The sequence below is a fragment of the Esox lucius genome, chromosome 7, assembly GCF_011004845.1.
Source record: "Esox lucius isolate fEsoLuc1 chromosome 7, fEsoLuc1.pri, whole genome shotgun sequence".
NCBI classification, from domain to species: Eukaryota; Metazoa; Chordata; class Actinopteri; order Esociformes; family Esocidae; genus Esox; species Esox lucius.
Window position 1 is genome coordinate 20,190,204 of NC_047575.1, and position 17,888 is coordinate 20,208,091.

Below are 17,888 nucleotides of genomic sequence, written 5' to 3' on the forward strand. Positions count from 1 at the left end.
AATGTTTATTTTTATGTTTTCATTTTAAGGCGTAAAGCGTATGGTTAAACTGGAGTACCTGACATTTACTCGGCGTCCCACGATGCATTAGTGTTTGCATTCTTTGACCCTGTGCGTTCAGCCTGACATCCGGGCTATGTGTGGTATTGTGGGGAAGATGGCGACACTTATTCTCCCTGCTGATTGGATCAAAAACTGGGAAAAATCAGGAAAACATGAGTTGTAAGTTGTATTATATTGTTAAATTGTGAAGACTATTGTCTTGTTGTTTCGTTTTCTATTAGGCTTGTGGAGTAATGCAACCGATTCCTCTGTACAATACTTAGCTAGTCAATCTCGCAATGTGAATTAGCCAACCTAGCATGCTAACTAGCTAGAAAGAACATAAGAAATACTACTTTAAATAGCAAGGGGCCGTTCACAATAGAAACATAAAGTTGGCTAGGGTTTAATAATGTAGTTTGGGCAAATATGTGGGTACAAAACTCATCAGATTTCATATCGACTGTTACCGTTAATAATTTCTACAATACTGCTGGCCCGGGCTTTTTGTATGCTAACTTTATTCGAGTCCGCTAGTACTCAAATGCAACTACTACTAACACGAAAAGCCAGTAGGCTAGGTAGTTAGCTAGCTACAGTAGTTATTGATTATTATTATTATTGAGTTAATGTGATGTCTTTTTCTCTGGTAGTATTCTAACACCTACTGGTTAGTAGTTACCCAGTTAATTTAGGAACGATATACTAACTAGCTAGTGAACAATGATTTTACGCTAGCTAAATTGCACAACATGAGTTTTGCGTACACATAAAATGGCTAGTAGTAGCTAGCTAAGTAACACACAGAGAGTAATAGCTAACGTTACTGTACCTAGAAAGCTGGTGGTTATGGTACCCTCACCTGATTGGTTACACGAAAACATTAGCTAGCTAGTTAGCCACTTTGTCTAAAATAGCACAACACCTGTACTGTATCAAACTCGCCAGGTTAGTTAGCTGTCTTTTTACATAATTAATGTATGTTTTACGTAATGCATGGTTTACCGACAGCTAACGTTATCACTTGTCTAGCTAGATTTTATACCATCTTGTTAATTCTTATAGAAGGCCATTTAGCTAGCTAAGCAAGGATTTTACTCTCGGTTTGGTAGCTTGAACTACAGTGTGGTTAGCGGATGTTACTAAATTCAAACGTTGTCGACAACAACATTAGTTAGTTGATATTGTTGATACGATTACAGGTGATTAGTAATTGGCAACAACAGTTGGCATGGATCAAAATGTAGTTATAATGCTTTCTAGCCAATGTAGTTGTTAACTGGACATTACAGTTTTGGACAAGGTGTGTAGTTCGTCGATATAGCCCTACCAATTTATTCTTGAAGAATATTTACCGTAATTTATAACGTTTGTAAACAATAGAAATAATTAAACAATGCATATCTTAAACATATTGCATGCATTACTTTACGATTCTCCAGGCCCTCAGCTTTTGACCAAAATACCTTTAAAGGATTACATTACTGTTTTGCCTGTTTCAAGATCCATCCCAAATTTGATTTTAACTTTTAGTCCCTCCATATTGGAAAAGTGGCTACTTAAACATATAAAAAATATTTCTGTCCATAAAACATAAAAATGTATTACAATTATAAATACCAGCAATGCCGTAGCTGAACATTGTCCTTATAAACTCGAACAAAGAATAACTGTCTAGTTTTACAGCATTACACGGTGGCTTAAGAACGTATTTAGAGCCCTTTACGTTCTCTCCGTTTTGTTCTAGACTACATTTATGATTGATTACATCAGCCTACACACCCAAATCCCCATAATGACAAAGCAAAAATATATATTTTTGAAGTTGGTGTACATTTTTTTAACATAAAATATGTATTTAGTAATTTGTAGAAGAAAGTGCCTTTGGCAATTATTACAACTTTAAGTCTTCCTGGGTATGTCTCCACCAGGTTTTCATACCTAGATTTGGGCAGTTTCTCTTATTCTTACTAGTAGATCCTTTCTTGCACTGTCATATTGGATGGGAGGTGTCAGTAAACTTCCATCTTCAGGTCTCTGCACAGATGTTCAATCAGCTTCAAGTCTGGGATTTGATTGGTCCACTCAAGGGCATTGACAGATTTTTCTGGAAACCACTTCAGCGTTGACTTGGCTGGGTGCTTTGGGTCGTTGTCATGCTAAAAGATGAATCTTTACCCCAGTCCGAGGACTTTGTGCTTTATCAGGTTTTCTTCAACAACCTCTTTGTATTTTGCTCTTCATCCTTCCCTCATTCCTGACAAGTTTCCCAGTTTCCATAACATGATGCTCCCACCACCGTGCTTCACTCCTGCTAGGCGACGAGTGGTATTGGGTTTTTGTCAAACGTGGCACTTGATATTGGTCTCATTAGATACATATTTAGTTCTCCCACCTCTGCAGAGAAATAATCAAGCTCTTTTAGAGTGGCCGTTGGCTCCTTGATCATATCAAGGATGTTTTAAGTACACCAGATGCGTCTGAGTGCAGCTTCTAGAAAGGTTTTTGCTTTGTCTTCATGGGGTAACGGGGGCAGCAGTTGTCCCAACCGGGTTCCGGGGCATTTATTTTTCCCTGTCCTTGTTTATTACAGTAAGAAACTGTTGCCCCCAGCAATGTTCCTTATTTTGTAGCTAGATATAAACAAACATTTTGGTTATTCAGCCACCCTAGCAGGTAGATAGGAATTATTTCACCAGCCAAAATGTTTCCCCCCCAATTTCTCAATTAAAAACATAACAAATTAAGAATGCAGTGTTATGTCTCAAAATAACGCAATGTTCCCATGCTCGATCATGCCAAAATCGTGAAGCCTGAGTTCAAGCAACCATTTTTGCAGAATAAACAATGGCTTTACCATGATTTTGGAACCAACATCACTTGCTCTGTATAGTCCTGTGTGTTGCCACTCGCTAGCTTGAGCCAGCTATGGAAGAAGACAGGTTCTAATGTTCCCTTCCTGCTTGGGTTTTAGTGTGCATGTACATTTTAAGTTATGAAGCCAAGGTGGTGAAACCGAATGAGAGCGAGTGTCTTATGCACTACTTCAGTGAAAGGCATGGGATTGACTGCTTTGTACTACAAATAGTATCCAATATTGACAATGCAAAATAAATGTAATGCCTTATTATTCAGCCAATGGTTTTTTTTCTCCTGGCACTTATCACTATTTGCACTAACTGACAGGACAGTTATTCAGCATGCTTCACCTGTGATGCCGACCTGCTGGCTATATGAGCTGTTATTTAGCTAAGTATTTATACAAAAGAGAGATTCTTTATTTCACAGTTGGATATTAATTGTGTTATAGCAAATAAATCCCCCAAAATAGCATGTTAGTTTTACTAAAAACACATGTAAGTGAATGGGTTTTCCAACATTCTGATGCTTTGATTACCCTTTGTGGTAGTTCTTAAGGTAAAAAATAGACCTCACATTATTATTATTGACACAAATCAGTCTTCCTCATACTGTATTAACTTGATGTATTCGCTAGCTGTTGCAGTTCAAACTACCAGGCATTTGAACAAAAAGTCTAAACTTGCAAGAAACACTCTAAGGAGATTGTTGCGATTAAAAAAAAAACAGAATAAATCATTCAACTATCTTCACTGTAGGCTACATTGTGCACATTTTGTTTCTGACGCTGTCCGTGGTAATAATAGGGATAGCTAGTTTCATGACAATTGTTTTAATTACCCATTTTTCTCCCTTCCATTACAAAAATACAGCAGCAAACACATCTGGTACATTGGGTAATATCATGCACTTTTTGCTGGCACTAGCTTTGTGAGATTGGTGCTGCTTTCACTGGTCATTCATTTTGTTCAAGAGTGTGACCGTTGCATTGAGAGTTATCGGACAAAATATAAATTTGTCTCAGCCAAAATATGGGCTCTATCTGGATATCAGAGTTAATCTCTGCTTATGTTAAATGAATGTGCACAGCTGATCAAAAGGAGCTATAGAAAAAACATTGCAAAAAGTTTTAAAATAAAGTGTTCCTCTTCATTTTAAATTAACTAATCTGAAATGTAATCGGCTGTTTTTAATAATGTTACTTTAATGTAATAAATATATTTTTTGAAATGTAATCCTGATTGATAACCGTACATATTCTTAATTGGATTACCCAATCCCCTTTACATGTAATCCACTTCAACTCTCCATTTACTAACCCCATTACTAACTATACTTTACTTTTTACACTTAATAAAATAAGGTAGCTTGCTAATAATGTTTACCCTTTTTCACAGTGTACAGCTTTGTAAGAATCTTGCAGAAAAAAACGACAATGACAGCACAATAAAAGGTAAGCGCCAACCTGAAAGTACCCCTCTGTGTGCTTGTGTACACATGCATGTACATGTGATTTGTTTTAAAAATTCTGTTAAATGTTTATATTGAGTAATGCTGTTTAATGTTGATATAGCATGATAATGAGATTACGCCTCAACAACTCTTCTGCTGTTGGTTTGTGTGTAGGTGTAATTCTGGTACATTGTATTGGGAGTAATTCTCTGCCTGTTTGTATCTTGCCTCTGTTCTCTAGATATACAGTCTGCTTTGTACGAACTCTGCTGGCATGTCATACAGGGGAACTTCAAGCTGGACCTTGCTGCTAGTGTCCTCAGTGACATGATGGTGTGTATGGAATTCCTTAAGCATTTCAATGCACAGACTTACTAGGGCTTCGGGGGGCCCAGGCCACTCTATCCAAAAAAAAAAAAAATAGACATACATTTTATACCAAAAAGCCAATGTCCAATTGATACTAAGCTACAATTACTTTGTCTATTTCATCTGATTAGGGGCCCTGAAAATGTTATTACTTTTAAAATAAAATTAAGTGATTGACTGCTTACTGATATTTGGATTTGTTGTAAGTGATTGGTTGTCACACTGGCACAATGTTTGGCAGCAGTGTTCTTCAAGTCCGCTCTAGCTAGTAGCCTAGCCTGTTCAAAATGCAAAAAATTATTACTTTTATTTGCAAAACAACAGAGCATTTTGGTAAGCCAGCAAGTTGCCAGTTCCTATCAGCTGCCATCTGGGAGTGAAACAACCGCTGGGATTATGAGCTGGCTTCACCAACCGGGTTAGCTGCTAGCCTGAATCATGTGGACCAACTCCCAGTCACACTACCAACAACTGATATCACATTGGTGAAGGTTTAGGGATGATTAAACTTTTTCAGGACTAATATAAACTTTGATGTTTGGACCAAATTTGATTAAATTCGCAATTGGGCAGATGGACAGGCAATGTGTGAGTAACCTACAGATTAGATTGATGTTGTCCTGTTTCCATGCAATACACAGTAAGCTAATAATGTTCTGCTTGATATACACTACCATTCAAAAGTTAGGTGTCATTTATACATTATCCAATATTGACAATGCAAAATAAATGTAGGTGTCAAACATACATGAAATGAGTTTGTTTTCAATGAGTTTACCAAGTACAAATCTCCCACTTCACCATCACCAAAGCACCCTCAGACCATCACATTTCCTCCATCATGCTTGACAGATGGCATCAACACTCTTCCAGCATATTTTAATTTGGTCTGTGTCAGAAGAATGTTGTTCTTTGTGGTCTGAACACCTCAAATTTAGATTTGTATATTTATTAAGTAAATGTAGTTACATATACTTAATATATTACTCTATGTAATGGTATTCCTAGTGGTAAACAGCTTATACACTGAAGTGCCCGAAAAACTGGTACACCAGTCTAATACTTGTAAGGCCTCCCATGGGAGCGCAGAACTGCAGAAATAAGACAGGGCATGGACTCCACAAGCTTGCGAAAGTATTCTGTAGGCAACACCATACTTCCTGCAGAGCGGTCCACAATTCTGTTGTATTCCGAGGTTTAGGATTTCTGTATTCCACAGTGCGTTACTTGGCATCCCAGATGTGTTTGATAACATTGAGATCTGGTGACTTAGGTGAGAATGGCAAGGCCCCAAACTCAGAAGAGTGTTCCTCTAACCATAATTTGGTGTGTCTAGACTTGTGTGGCGGTACATTGTCCTGTTGGAAGAGGCCAAACCCATCAGAATGAACGCAGGACATGAATGGGTGTAACTCGTCAGAAAGGAGGCACACAGCATTCACCTGTCAGATACGTTTGTAGATGTACTAGGGGTCCCATTGAATGCCAACCCCATACCATTACAGAGCCACCGCCAGCCTGTACAATGCCCTGTAGACACGATCCATGCCATTATAGAGCCCCCACCAGCCTGTCCAATGCCCTGTAGACATGGGGGATCCATGGCTTCTTGGGGTTTTCTTCATACACGGATCCGTCCATCTGCCGGAAACAGTTGGAAACACGACTCGTCAGACCAGGCTAGTCGTTTCAAATCAAGTGTCCAGTGGTGGTGGTGTTCCCGAGCCCAGGCGAGGCGCGTAGCTGTGTGTCGAGAATTCATCAGGGTACTCGAGTTGGGCGCCAGCTGCTAAAGCCCATATCCCGGAGGGAACGTTGCACAGTCCTCACGCTGATGTTTGTTGAAGGCCCAGCATTGAATGCAGATGTTACTTAAAGCAGTGTTGCACGCCTATCACGTGAAACGATTCCTGCCAGCCGACGCTGGTCACGTTCTTCCACAGTCTTTTTATGGCAAACTGCTGTCGTAAGTTAGATGTTTTGCCAGAATTATTGTATTCACGGTACACCCTTGAAATGGTTGTACGTGAAAAACTTCTACTCTACCTCTGAAATGCTATGACCCATCACAAGCTCCAACGATTAAACAGTGTTGAAAATCGATTAAATCATGATAACTTGCCATTCTCATGGCAGAAACAGTTTTAGATGCTTCTACAGATGTCTATTCTCTTTATATATGCACTGGCAGATGCAACTAATGATGTGCATGGGTGGTTGCTATGTATTTTGTATTTCGGTCGGTACCAGTTTTTCTGGCACAAACAAAGTTTGTATACAAATGGGTGGGGAGTATGGCTGCAAGTACCAACTATTTAGGGAATCCATTAATCTATTATTAATTGATTAATTGATTATTTTCTTTATTTGCAGGAACTGCGGGATGACATGGCATCCATTTTAGCTGATGTTTTCTGTATACTAGGTGAGGATGACTTGGCATACGTTTCAGGCATATTTTTATTTGCAAAGAAATGTGGGGCTGAATTATAGTGTTATGTTTTACGTATTATTTGACAGACATAGAAACCAGTTCTTTGGAGGAGAAAAACAAACGTGACCATTACACCCAGCTAGTAGGCGCCTGTTTGGTAAGTCCGTGTTCATGTTTTGGTATGAAAGAGCAAAAATACCTTCATGAAATAATGTCAAACATTCACTAGGTGGCATTATTGATCAGTCTGTTATACTGCCTTACCGTTAAAGGCAAAACAATAAGTATGTAAGTTTCCATCTTTAGTTTACACTGCATAAATGTTCTTGACTTACAAATCACCCATTGGTTATTGACGAATATATCTGGTAAATGCTTCATGAGCTTGTCAAGATTTCCCCTGACTAGTATTGCTGATTAGCAAACATGTTTTTACAACTTTTTTACAGAACAAAAAGTCAGCAACTTTTTGATTTTCACATTCATTTGAGCTATTCTGTATTAAAAGTATGTATCTGAATCTTTGGTCAGTTGTGCAATAATTGCTATATTGCATTTTGCACCCCTTTTCTTTAAGGTGAATGGTTTTGTCCAGTGTGATTTTGGAGTCACCCAGATGAACATCCCATCAGTCAAAACCCAAAATATCAGCTTTCTTAATCTCTTTATAAACAAACACCATATAGCCTGAAAACAATTTTCAAACTATTCATTTAGATGTCATGGACAGACGGTCCTGCGTTTATGAATATCAGAGGGACTGCATTTATCCTGCCATATCCCTTAGCCTTTTATCAAATCTGGGGCTAAAGAATGCTTTGTTTTTACTTCTGCAGCTTTACATTTGCTTTAATTCATAATTTATAATGTGTTTATCAGTCTTTATATAACACTGTGTGTCCTTGTTCCCTCTTTCAGTTCTTTGTGCCAGATGCCATCCTGAAGGAGAGGCTGGACCCAGAGACCCTGGAGTCCCTTGGACTCATAAAGCAAGCCCATCAGTTCAACCAGAAAATAGTCAAAATCAAGACCAAACTATTGTAAGTAGAGCAGGGACAAAACTCTTGCACTCATTCTCTCACTAAGTGGTGGCTGTATATTTTTTTTTTGCATTAATCTACTTATATCTTGTGTTTTTGTTTGTTTCCTTTCTGCAACAGCTAGAGGCAATTCCATAGTTACACCATTAAGCTTTGACTTAATGTTACAAAAACAAATCAGAATGACAATGGTAAATTGAGTTACCAGCCTAATTTAGAAAAGGCGTGTTACGGCCTATACATAAAATTCATTGGAAAATGGAATACATTTAAAAATGTAATGTGATAAGGTTTTGGTTATGTAAAGTTAGGCTGTGGAATCTGAAGGCATTTGGGAAGTGCAGAAATTTAGCAAACATTGTAACAGTTGGCTAACTTACCTAACTATCTTATCTAACTCATTCTGTGCCACAGGCACATATACTTGCCCAAACTAATAGCGTTCTACATTGCCGAGGGCGGATTTAGTCACCCAAAACGTGTGAGATCTTGTTTTATATCTAATAAAAGTGATGTTGCTTGGTAAATAACTCACAAAACATTAAAAGACAACAAGTTGTTGGCTGTTATTTGCTAATATTACATTGTGTGTACATTACTAGGCTATGCCTAGCTGTAGCTGAAACTGTCCTGAGAGAAAAATAGCAAAAATATTATAGTGAAATTAGTTATGGTTAGTGACTGAATGGAGTGATGGTGGAATCACATCGAAGGGAAGAGTCAGTCGTGTCATTATTGCGAACTAACTTCTGAAGATTGTCACGTGGTCTTTGTTTACATAGCTAACAATACAGAGACATCCTGCTTGGAATTTGCTATGCAATCTGTTCATGGAAAGTGACAGTTCTGCTATTTGTAATTTAAATATGTCTTGATGAATAACTAGGCTACAATTATCTTTCAGACAGTGCATTATTTGTTAGTCAGCTAGCTGTTTAGCTGTGTTCTGATAATGTAAGCAAGTCAGGTACTGACCAACATTTCATGTTGACTTTACTTGGCCACCTGAAGAAAGCTATAAATCTGAGCCATTCATAAAGAAAATGTCATGGTTTGCTACATAAAAATCTTAAGTTTTAACACAGGTATAAAATCTGCATTTTAGGCTATTGCAGTATTCACCCCAAACACAATATTGACATTGTTGGTGAGTCTCTCAACACTAAATGTTACTATCTTCTGTCAGTGTGTAATGTCATTTTACCAGAGTTGCACAGAGGTATAGATTGGGTTTGTACAGTGAGGGGGGAAAGTATGTTATCCCCTGCAGAGGTTGGAATCTGGTTGATTGATTGCTTCAGTGGAAAGGTGTCTTTTATACAGGTAACGAGCCGAGCTGAGATTAGGAGTGCTCCTAATCTCAGCCTGTTACCTGTATAAAAGACTCCTGTCCACTGAAACAATCAATCCGATTCTAGACTCTCTGCCATGGCCAAGATCAAAGAGCTGTCCAAGGATGTCAGGGACAAGATTGTAGACCTACACAAGGCTGGAATGGGCTACAAGACCATCGCCAAGCAGCTTGGTGAGAAGGTGACAACAGAGGTTGCGATTATTTGCAAATGGAAGAAACACTAAAGAACTGTCAATCTCTCTCGGTCTGGGGCTCCATGCAAGATCTCACCTCTTGGAGTTGCAATGATCATGAGAACGGTGAGGAATCAGCCCAGAACTACACGGGAGAATCTATTCAATGATCTCAAAGCAGCTGGGACCATAGTCACCAAGAAAACAATTGGTAACACACTATGCCGTGAAGGACTGAAATCCCCCTGCTCAAGAAAGCACATGTACAGGCCCGTCTGAAGTTTGCCAATGAACATCTGAATGATTCCGAGGAGAACTGGGTGTACGTTTTGTGGTCAGATTTGACCAAAATCGAGCTCTTTGGCATCATCTCAACTCGCCATTTTTGGCAGAGGAGGAATGCTGCCTATGTCCCCAAAAACACCATCCCCACTGTCAAACATGAAGGTGGAAACATTATGCTTTGGGACTGTTTTTCTGCTAAGGGGACAGGACACCGCATCAAAGGGACGATTGTTGGGACCATGTACCGTCAAATCTTTGGTGAGAACCTCCTTCCCTCAGCCACGGCATTGAAAATTGGTCGTGGATGGGTATTCCAGCATGACAATGACCCAAAACACATGGCCAAGGCAACAAAGGAGTGGCTCAAGAAGAAGCACATTAAGGTCCTGGTGTGGCCTAGCCAGTCTCCAGACCTTAAACCCACAGAACATTTTTGGCGTGAGCTGAAGGTACCAGTTGCCAAACATTGTCCTCAAAACCTTAATGACTTGGAGAAGATCTGCAAAGAGGAGTGGGACAAAATCCCTCCTGAGATGATTGCAAACCTGGTGGCCAACTACAAGAAATGTCTGATCTCTATGATTGCCAACACAGGTTTTACCACCAAGTACTAAGTCATGTTTTGCAGAAGGGTCGAATACTTATTTCCCTCATTAAAATGCAAATCAATTTATAACATATTTGACATGTTTTTTTGTTGTTTTATTCTGTCTCACTGTTGAAATAAACCTACCATTAAAATTATTAACTGATAATTTCTTTGTCAGTGGGCAAACATACAAAATCAGCAGGGGATCAAATACTTTAATCCCTCACTGTAATTATACGCTCTACGATGTCATTGATGCTCGCTGCCCATCTATTCTCTTATGCTCTTTCAAATCTATACTAATAGGTAACGTTTGGAATGTTGTTTTGGTATTAATTGACATTTTAGGCCATATGAGAGCAAGAACAATATTGGAAAGCCTTTATTAGCCTCTGCGTGTCTTATTTGTAGCATGCATTTAAATTAAAAGACAAGGAACCTATGGACGTTTGAGCATATACAGCTTAATTCTGGACATTTAGATAGTTGGCCTCTGGCACTCCATGGGGACAGAGTTCTGGGGATCTGTGGCAGTTCCTTGAATTAGTTCTGGTTCTGTTGCTGAGTTTGGCGTGGATACCACTGCTTCTCTTTCTGTCTTCCATTTCCATGCTTGTTCTTTTCTCAGAAAAGAACCCTTGAACAAACATTATATGAGAATGATGTAAGTAGTGCTGAGGTTAATAACAGCTTTTAAATACATGTATTTTGAGTTCAAATAATATTTGAATAAAACGTCCAATTCACATCCCTAATTTACAGCTCTTGAAAAAATTAAGAGATCACTGCACCTTTTTCTTTCCTTTCCAAAATAGTTGAAAAGGAAGGTTTTGACCGAGGAACATAAGGGTTAAAATTAAGAGACCACTTGAGGCCAATTGAACGCTTCTGTTCCTCACTCAAAACTTTCCGTTACAGCTTTTTTGGAAAGGAAAGAAAAAGGTGCAGTGGTCTCTTAATTTTTTCCGGAGCTGTATATTAGCAAAAAGGATAGATATAGATGATAACAGTAAGTGCGGTACTGATTTGGTAATGCAATTAAGCGCATTTTCATGTTACTATGTGAACTGTTATTAACCTCCCTCCTCTTAAGAGATTAGAAAATATTGTAAACTGAAAAATTATTTCTCCAAGTTTAAATGTAATTAGTTGGAAATGGTCTTTAACATTATTGTATTTTGATGAAACCAGTCAACATTTTGTAAGATAAGCCATTAATCACATGGACCATTTTTATGATCAAAACTAGTTCATAGGTGCACATAAATGTTTGTTTATTAGGATACATTTTTCAAAGATTTCTGATTCCAGTCAGACTGATGTAAAAGGAATCTTTAGGCAACCTGCACCAAAAGGTTATGGATACCAAGCACATCTCACCTGTTATGAGTACTATATAAAATAAAACCAGGTCTGTGTTCATGTGATACAGGAATTAGATATAACCTAGGCTACTTATCAATGTTCTACAACATAAACAGTTGCTTTGGTAATAAAGAACAGAGCTTGCAACACAGAGGTTCTGGATTTGATTGCTTTGTGGGCCCAAAAATGTACAAATGCTAATGTATTCACTCTAAGCCGCTCTGAATAAGAGTATTTACTACTGGAATAATGGGGATTATTTCTTTGAGTCGTTTGACTTGAGAGCTAAAACAAAAAACATAGCTTAATTGAATGGATGTCTTGTTTTGATGAAAATTATTTTAAGAAGTCTAAATTATATCAAGATTCATTCAGCCGTGGCCTTCTAATGGAAATGGCCTAAAGCGACTTTGGGTCCTTGAAAAGTGGTATAGAAGTTCCTTTTGATCTTTATTATTTGTAATGATAATATTTTATTATTTTGGGCTGTTCCACTCTAAAGCTTGCTCTAATACATTGCAATTCGGGTTGTATGGATTGGATTGTATAGGTATTCCCAACATATAATGTATGTTCCCTCAGTCAAGTATTTAGTTGAAAGCACAGATTCCACTATGGCCTGATTAATGCCTGAAAGTGCTGTTATTCCTAGTTGGCAAAACAAAAGTACTTTAATGGACAGAAATAAAAGGTGGCAATCCATACTATACAAATAATATTTTCATATGCTTTGGGAGCACAGCAAAAAGAGCAAATTTCAACTACTGTACCAATACTTACAGAGGGCCCTGTACTCTTGTACTTGAGTTATTTCATTTTCAATAAATTAGCACAAGTATTTAAAAATGTTCTCGTGTCGTCATTAGAGGGTATTGTGTGTAGATTGATGTCACACAACACTATGTGGGAAACTGTAGTGGTCTGAATTCTTTCTGAACACATTAATGGTGCAGAGTGAGGCTTTACCTAATGTTTTTCTCTCTGTCCCTTCCAGTTACAAGCAGCAGAAGTTCAATTTGCTGAGGGAAGAGAATGAGGGCTATGCTAAGCTGATCACTGAGCTGGGCCAAGACCTATCAGGCAGCATCACCAGCCACCTTGTCCTGGAGAGCATCAAATCCCTTATAGGTATAAAAATCCCTATGCGTTTTCATTTTGATGGGTCTGCAGAGCAACTTTTTGGGGAAAATTCTGTTTATGAGTGAATTCAGAATTACATGATGCCATTCTTATACGCTTATACGCTTAACATTTATTTGCAAGACCCTTTTTTGTTCCATTCTCAATCCCCCATATTAGCTAAATTATTTCATTTAAAATTGCATATGCTAAAAATAATTATCAATATCAGGAAGATCATTGTGATACGGTTCCCAATTCTAGATCTGGCAGACATTAATTCAGCTCTGATGTTCAAAGTAGAGCATTAACACATGGACAGAGACTGTAAAGTTGAGTAATAACACATTGTGCAGAGACTGTAGAGCATTAACAAATGTGCAGAGAACATGTGAAGTATAGAATAAGCACATGGACAGACGTTGATCCTCATAAGCTTCAGGAATCCCTGGAACCTTAAATTATTTTTTAATGACATTTGCCACAGCTGGCCCTTGTACAACCTTTAGGCTCACTGCTTGTCTTGTGACAGATATTAATTCTGTTTTTGAACAGCAAGTAATGGATATTTCAAGTTTTCACCATTAAACAGTATCTGCCTTTCAAATTGAGCTTACATAAAGCATTTGCATGTTGTATCTAAGTTTTTCCAATGTCATCTGTAAACTTGTATCCTCTCCAATTTTCAGGATGCTTCAACTTGGACCCGAATCGCGTTCTGGACATCATCTTGGAGGTGTACGAGTGTCGATCTGACCAAGACGAGTTCTTCCTACCACTCATAAAGTCCTACATGTGTGAACCCCTAACTCTCTGTCACATCCTGGGCTTCAAGTTCAAGTTTAACCAGGTGAGAATGCAGACCTCCCATTGTGACCATGACTGTCTGAACTGCTCCCACATAAACCAGACACGGGGCGGTTTGTGGATCTACCTGTCTACCAGAAGTAGAGAGAGAGAAACAATTTCAATGAAAATATTTCAAGGTCTTATTGACAAGAACATAAATCTTGCCCAGGTTCAGTTTCTCCCTTGATTTTCCTTTACCTGTGGGAGTGATGGGGAAATGGTGCTGGCAGACCTGATGTGAATGGAAATGCTTCCAGTCACTGAAATGTAAAATGTTTTTCCAAGATGGGGATCAAAAAATTGCCCAGGGCATATCTCTAGACTTGTACCTGAGCCTTTTCCTCACTGTATACTGAGTTTTCCAACCCTCCCCAGGAGCCCAGTGAGGAGACCCCCACGTCACTGTACCACATTGCTGCAGCCCTCCTCCACCACAATCTGATAGAGCTGGAAGACCTCTATGTCCACGTAAGGAACCCTGGTTCACCTCCACTCTAAAATGTAGTGAAATATGTCATATCACATTTTGACGTCATAAGACGAACATCAGCTGTCCCTCAGTATGTGCCTGCAGCAGGTGATCCAGTAGGACAATAGAAATGCCTCGTCTGGTAAGCTGAAGAATTCCTCTGTGCTCTCTGTCCTCCCAGCTGATGCCACTGGATGCCAGCATTGTAGAGGAGCACAAGAGAGAGATCACAGAGGCCAAGCAGATCGCCCGCAAGCTCACCATGGTGGTAGTGCCCTCTGAGAAGACTGAAGACAAGGAGAGGGAGAAGGAGAAAGAGGAGGAGAAGAACGACAAGGTAATCTTGTGGCCATCACTCCAATACTCTTTATATAGGTTTTCCATTTTAAATATGTCTGCACATCTGGGTTCCACAGTGCAGCCGACTCGTCATGTCCTTGCTTGTTTGCCGTGACGAGTTCCTGTGTTTAGCAGCCTGCCATGTGTGGCTGGAAGAAAAGGTGTTGGTGTTGAGTGTTAACAGGGTGCCAGTCCCTGTCGGTCTGTGTCAGAGGTGACTGCCAAGGATCTCAGCCAGTGAGTGACTGACGGGCCTGAGGAGGAGGGCTGCTGGAGCTGCAGTCGTCAGGCCACAGATGTGGTGTTAAACTCTCCACACGGCCCCGTTCTGCACTCCATCCCCACCCGGCACACCAACAGTAACGAAGAGCAACACTGAAGGCTTTTGTGGGCCATGTTTCTAAAATATCACCAGCCTCCAGGCCAAGCTCCAGATTGTCAGATTGCATCTCAGTCCTCTGGGTGCCTGTGTCATGCTAATGCTAAATTGAGCGTATATTTCTTTAACAATAGTTTCGCTGTAGTTGCATTTCCTCCCTCAAATTACAATTCCTTTTCCAAAAAAGTTGGGACGCTGTGTGAAATGTAAATAAAACAGAATTAAATGATGAGCAAATCATTTAAACCCTTTATAAAATAGAACATAGTACAAAGACAACATATCAGATGTTGAAACTGAGAAATGTTATTGTTTCTTGGAAAATGCAGGGCCACTTTGAATCTGATGCCAGCAACACTTTTCAAAAAAGCTGGAACAGGGGCATCAAAAGACTGGAAAACCAGTGTAATGATAAAAATAAATAACTGGTGGAACTTCTCAACTAATTAGGTTAATTGGCAACAGGTCAATAAAATTATGGGGTATAAAAAGAGCTTCCCAGAAAGGTTGAGTCAGAAGTAAAGATTGGGAAGGGTTCACCACTCTGTAAAAGACTGCACAGGTAAATAGTGCAACAATTTAAGAATAACATTTCTCAACATACAATTGAGTTTGGGGATCTCATCTACATTACATAATATCATTAAAAGATTGAGATTTGGGAGAAATCTCTGTATGCGATGGACAAGGTCGAAAACCAATATTAGATCGGCGTGATCTTCAGGCGGCACTGGACAGTCTGTGACGCTACTTGGCGGTGTCAGATGCAACGATAAATCCTAGAGGTTCTCAATTAGATTCAGGTCAGGGGAACGTGAGGGCCAGTCAACGACATCAATGCGTTCGTCATCCAGGAACTGCCTACACACTCTGGCCACATGAGGCCGGGCATTGTCCTGCACCAGGAGGCACCCAGGGCCCACTGCACCAGCGTAAGGTCTGACGATGGGTCTGAGGATTTCATCCCGGTACCTAACAGTAGTCAGGGTACCGTTGGCTAGCACGTGGAGGTATGTGCGACCCTACAAGAATATGCCTCCAGACCATCACTGACCCACTGCCAAACCAGTCAGGCTGGATGATGTTGCAGGCAGCATAACATTCAACACGGTGTCTCCAGACTCTTTCACGTCTGTCACATGCTCTGTGTGAACCTGCTCTCTGAAGAGAACGGGGTACCAGTGGTGGACCTGCCATTTCTGGTGTTCTCTGGTGAATGCCAATTGAGCTACCCAGTGTGTGAGCACAGATCCCACTAGAGGACATCAGGCCCTCATGCCACCCTCATGGAGTCTGTTTCTGACAGTTTGGTCTGAAACATGCACACCAGTAGCCCACTAAAGGTCATTTTGTAGGACTCTGGCAGCGCTCCTCCTGTTCCTCCTCGCACAAAGGTACAGGTACCGGTCCTACTTTTGGGTTGATACTTTTCTATGGTCCTGCCCAGTTGTGTAATGCCTCGTCTCCTGGTATCTTCTCCTTGCTCAAAGACTTCTTACGACGAGCGTATGGATGTGCCGTCCTGGAGGAGCTGGACTACCTTTGCAACCTGAATGGGCTGCAGGTACTGCCTCATGCTACCAGTTGTTACGAGGACACTAGCAAAATGCTAAACTAGAGAAGAATCGGTGAGGAAGGATAAGGAGAGCGCAATTGTCTATGGCCACCTCCTGCCAAACCATTCCCTTTTGGGGGTTGTCCTGCTGTTGCCTCTCCAGTGCACCTCTTGTCACATTTGCACCAAAAGAGGCAGCATTGATTCTTAATTGCTTATGCTTCCTAACTGGACAGATTGATATCCCTGAAGTTCAATTGACTTGGTGTTATACTGTGATAAAAACGTGTTCCCTTAATGTTTTTGAGCAGTGTATAAACAAGATCCAGAAACGCCGTCGCCTTCTCTAGGCCCAAGCTCATTTAAGATGGACTGAGGCAAAGAGGAAAACTGTCGTGTGGTCTGACGAAACAGTATTTGAAATTCTTTTTTGGGAATCATGGACACCGCTTCTTCCAGGCTAAAGGGGAGAGGGACCATCTGGCTTATTATCAGCGCCCAGTTCAATAGCCAGCATCCCTGATGGTATGGGGGTGCATTAGTGCACATAGTGCGCAAGTCATGGTGTGACTTGCACATCTGTGAAGGCGCTATTAATGCTGAACTAAATGTATACATGTTTTGGAACAACATGTGCTGCCATCCAAACGTCTTTTTCAGGGAAGGTCTTGCATATTGTAGCACGACGATGCCAAACCACATTCTGCACGTACTACAACAGCATAGCTCCATAGTAAAATATTCTGTGTGCTAAACTGGCCAGCCTACAGTCCAGACCTGTCACCCATTGAAAACACTTGGCACGCTATGAAACGAAAAATACGACAAAAGAGACCCTGAACTGTTGAGCACTTGCAATCCTATATCAAGCAAGAATGGGACAACATTTCACTTTTTCAAAACTACGGGAACTAAGATGATAGATTTTACCAGAGCTAAAATGTTCTTCTAATTAATATTTGTGAGTGTCTTAAAGGGATGTACACATTAATTACAGTGAGGAGAACAAGTATTTGATACACTGCTGATTTTGCAGGTTTTCCCCCTTACAAAGCAGTCTGTAAAGTCTATGATAGACTTTACAGACTGCTTTAAAGAGTACCTATGATTAAAAAAATGTAATCCTAGGTACTCTTAAACTGTGACGGAATCTAAAACAAAAGTCCAGGAAATCACATTGTATGATTTTTAAATAATTAATTTGCATTTTTTTGCT

The 17,888-nt window shown here is 39.9% G+C and overlaps 1 protein-coding gene across 3 annotated transcripts in view; it reads left to right on the forward strand.

Moving 5' to 3' along the window:
• The first annotated feature begins 73 nt into the window (after positions 1–73).
• The window catches only part of thoc2 (THO complex 2), a 48,005-nt gene continuing 30,190 nt past the window's right edge, over positions 74–17,888 (forward strand). For 2 of the 3 annotated variants that reach the window (XR_003781922.2, XR_003781923.2), the window contains exons 1-10: positions 74–222; positions 4,299–4,354; positions 4,595–4,686; positions 7,096–7,147; positions 7,243–7,313; positions 8,075–8,196; positions 12,957–13,090; positions 13,771–13,931; positions 14,306–14,398; positions 14,581–14,736. Coding sequence is in view for 1 of the 3 variants with exons in the window: in XM_010897102.4 (XP_010895404.1) it covers positions 137–222; positions 4,299–4,354; positions 4,595–4,686; positions 7,096–7,147; positions 7,243–7,313; positions 8,075–8,196; positions 12,957–13,090; positions 13,771–13,931; positions 14,306–14,398; positions 14,581–14,736 (1,023 nt within the window). In the remaining 2 variants the exon portion in view is untranslated. The remainder of the gene's footprint in view (positions 223–4,298; positions 4,355–4,594; positions 4,687–7,095; positions 7,148–7,242; positions 7,314–8,074; positions 8,197–12,956; positions 13,091–13,770; positions 13,932–14,305; positions 14,399–14,580; positions 14,737–17,888) is intronic. The other variant, XM_010897102.4, reaches the window with a different exon arrangement.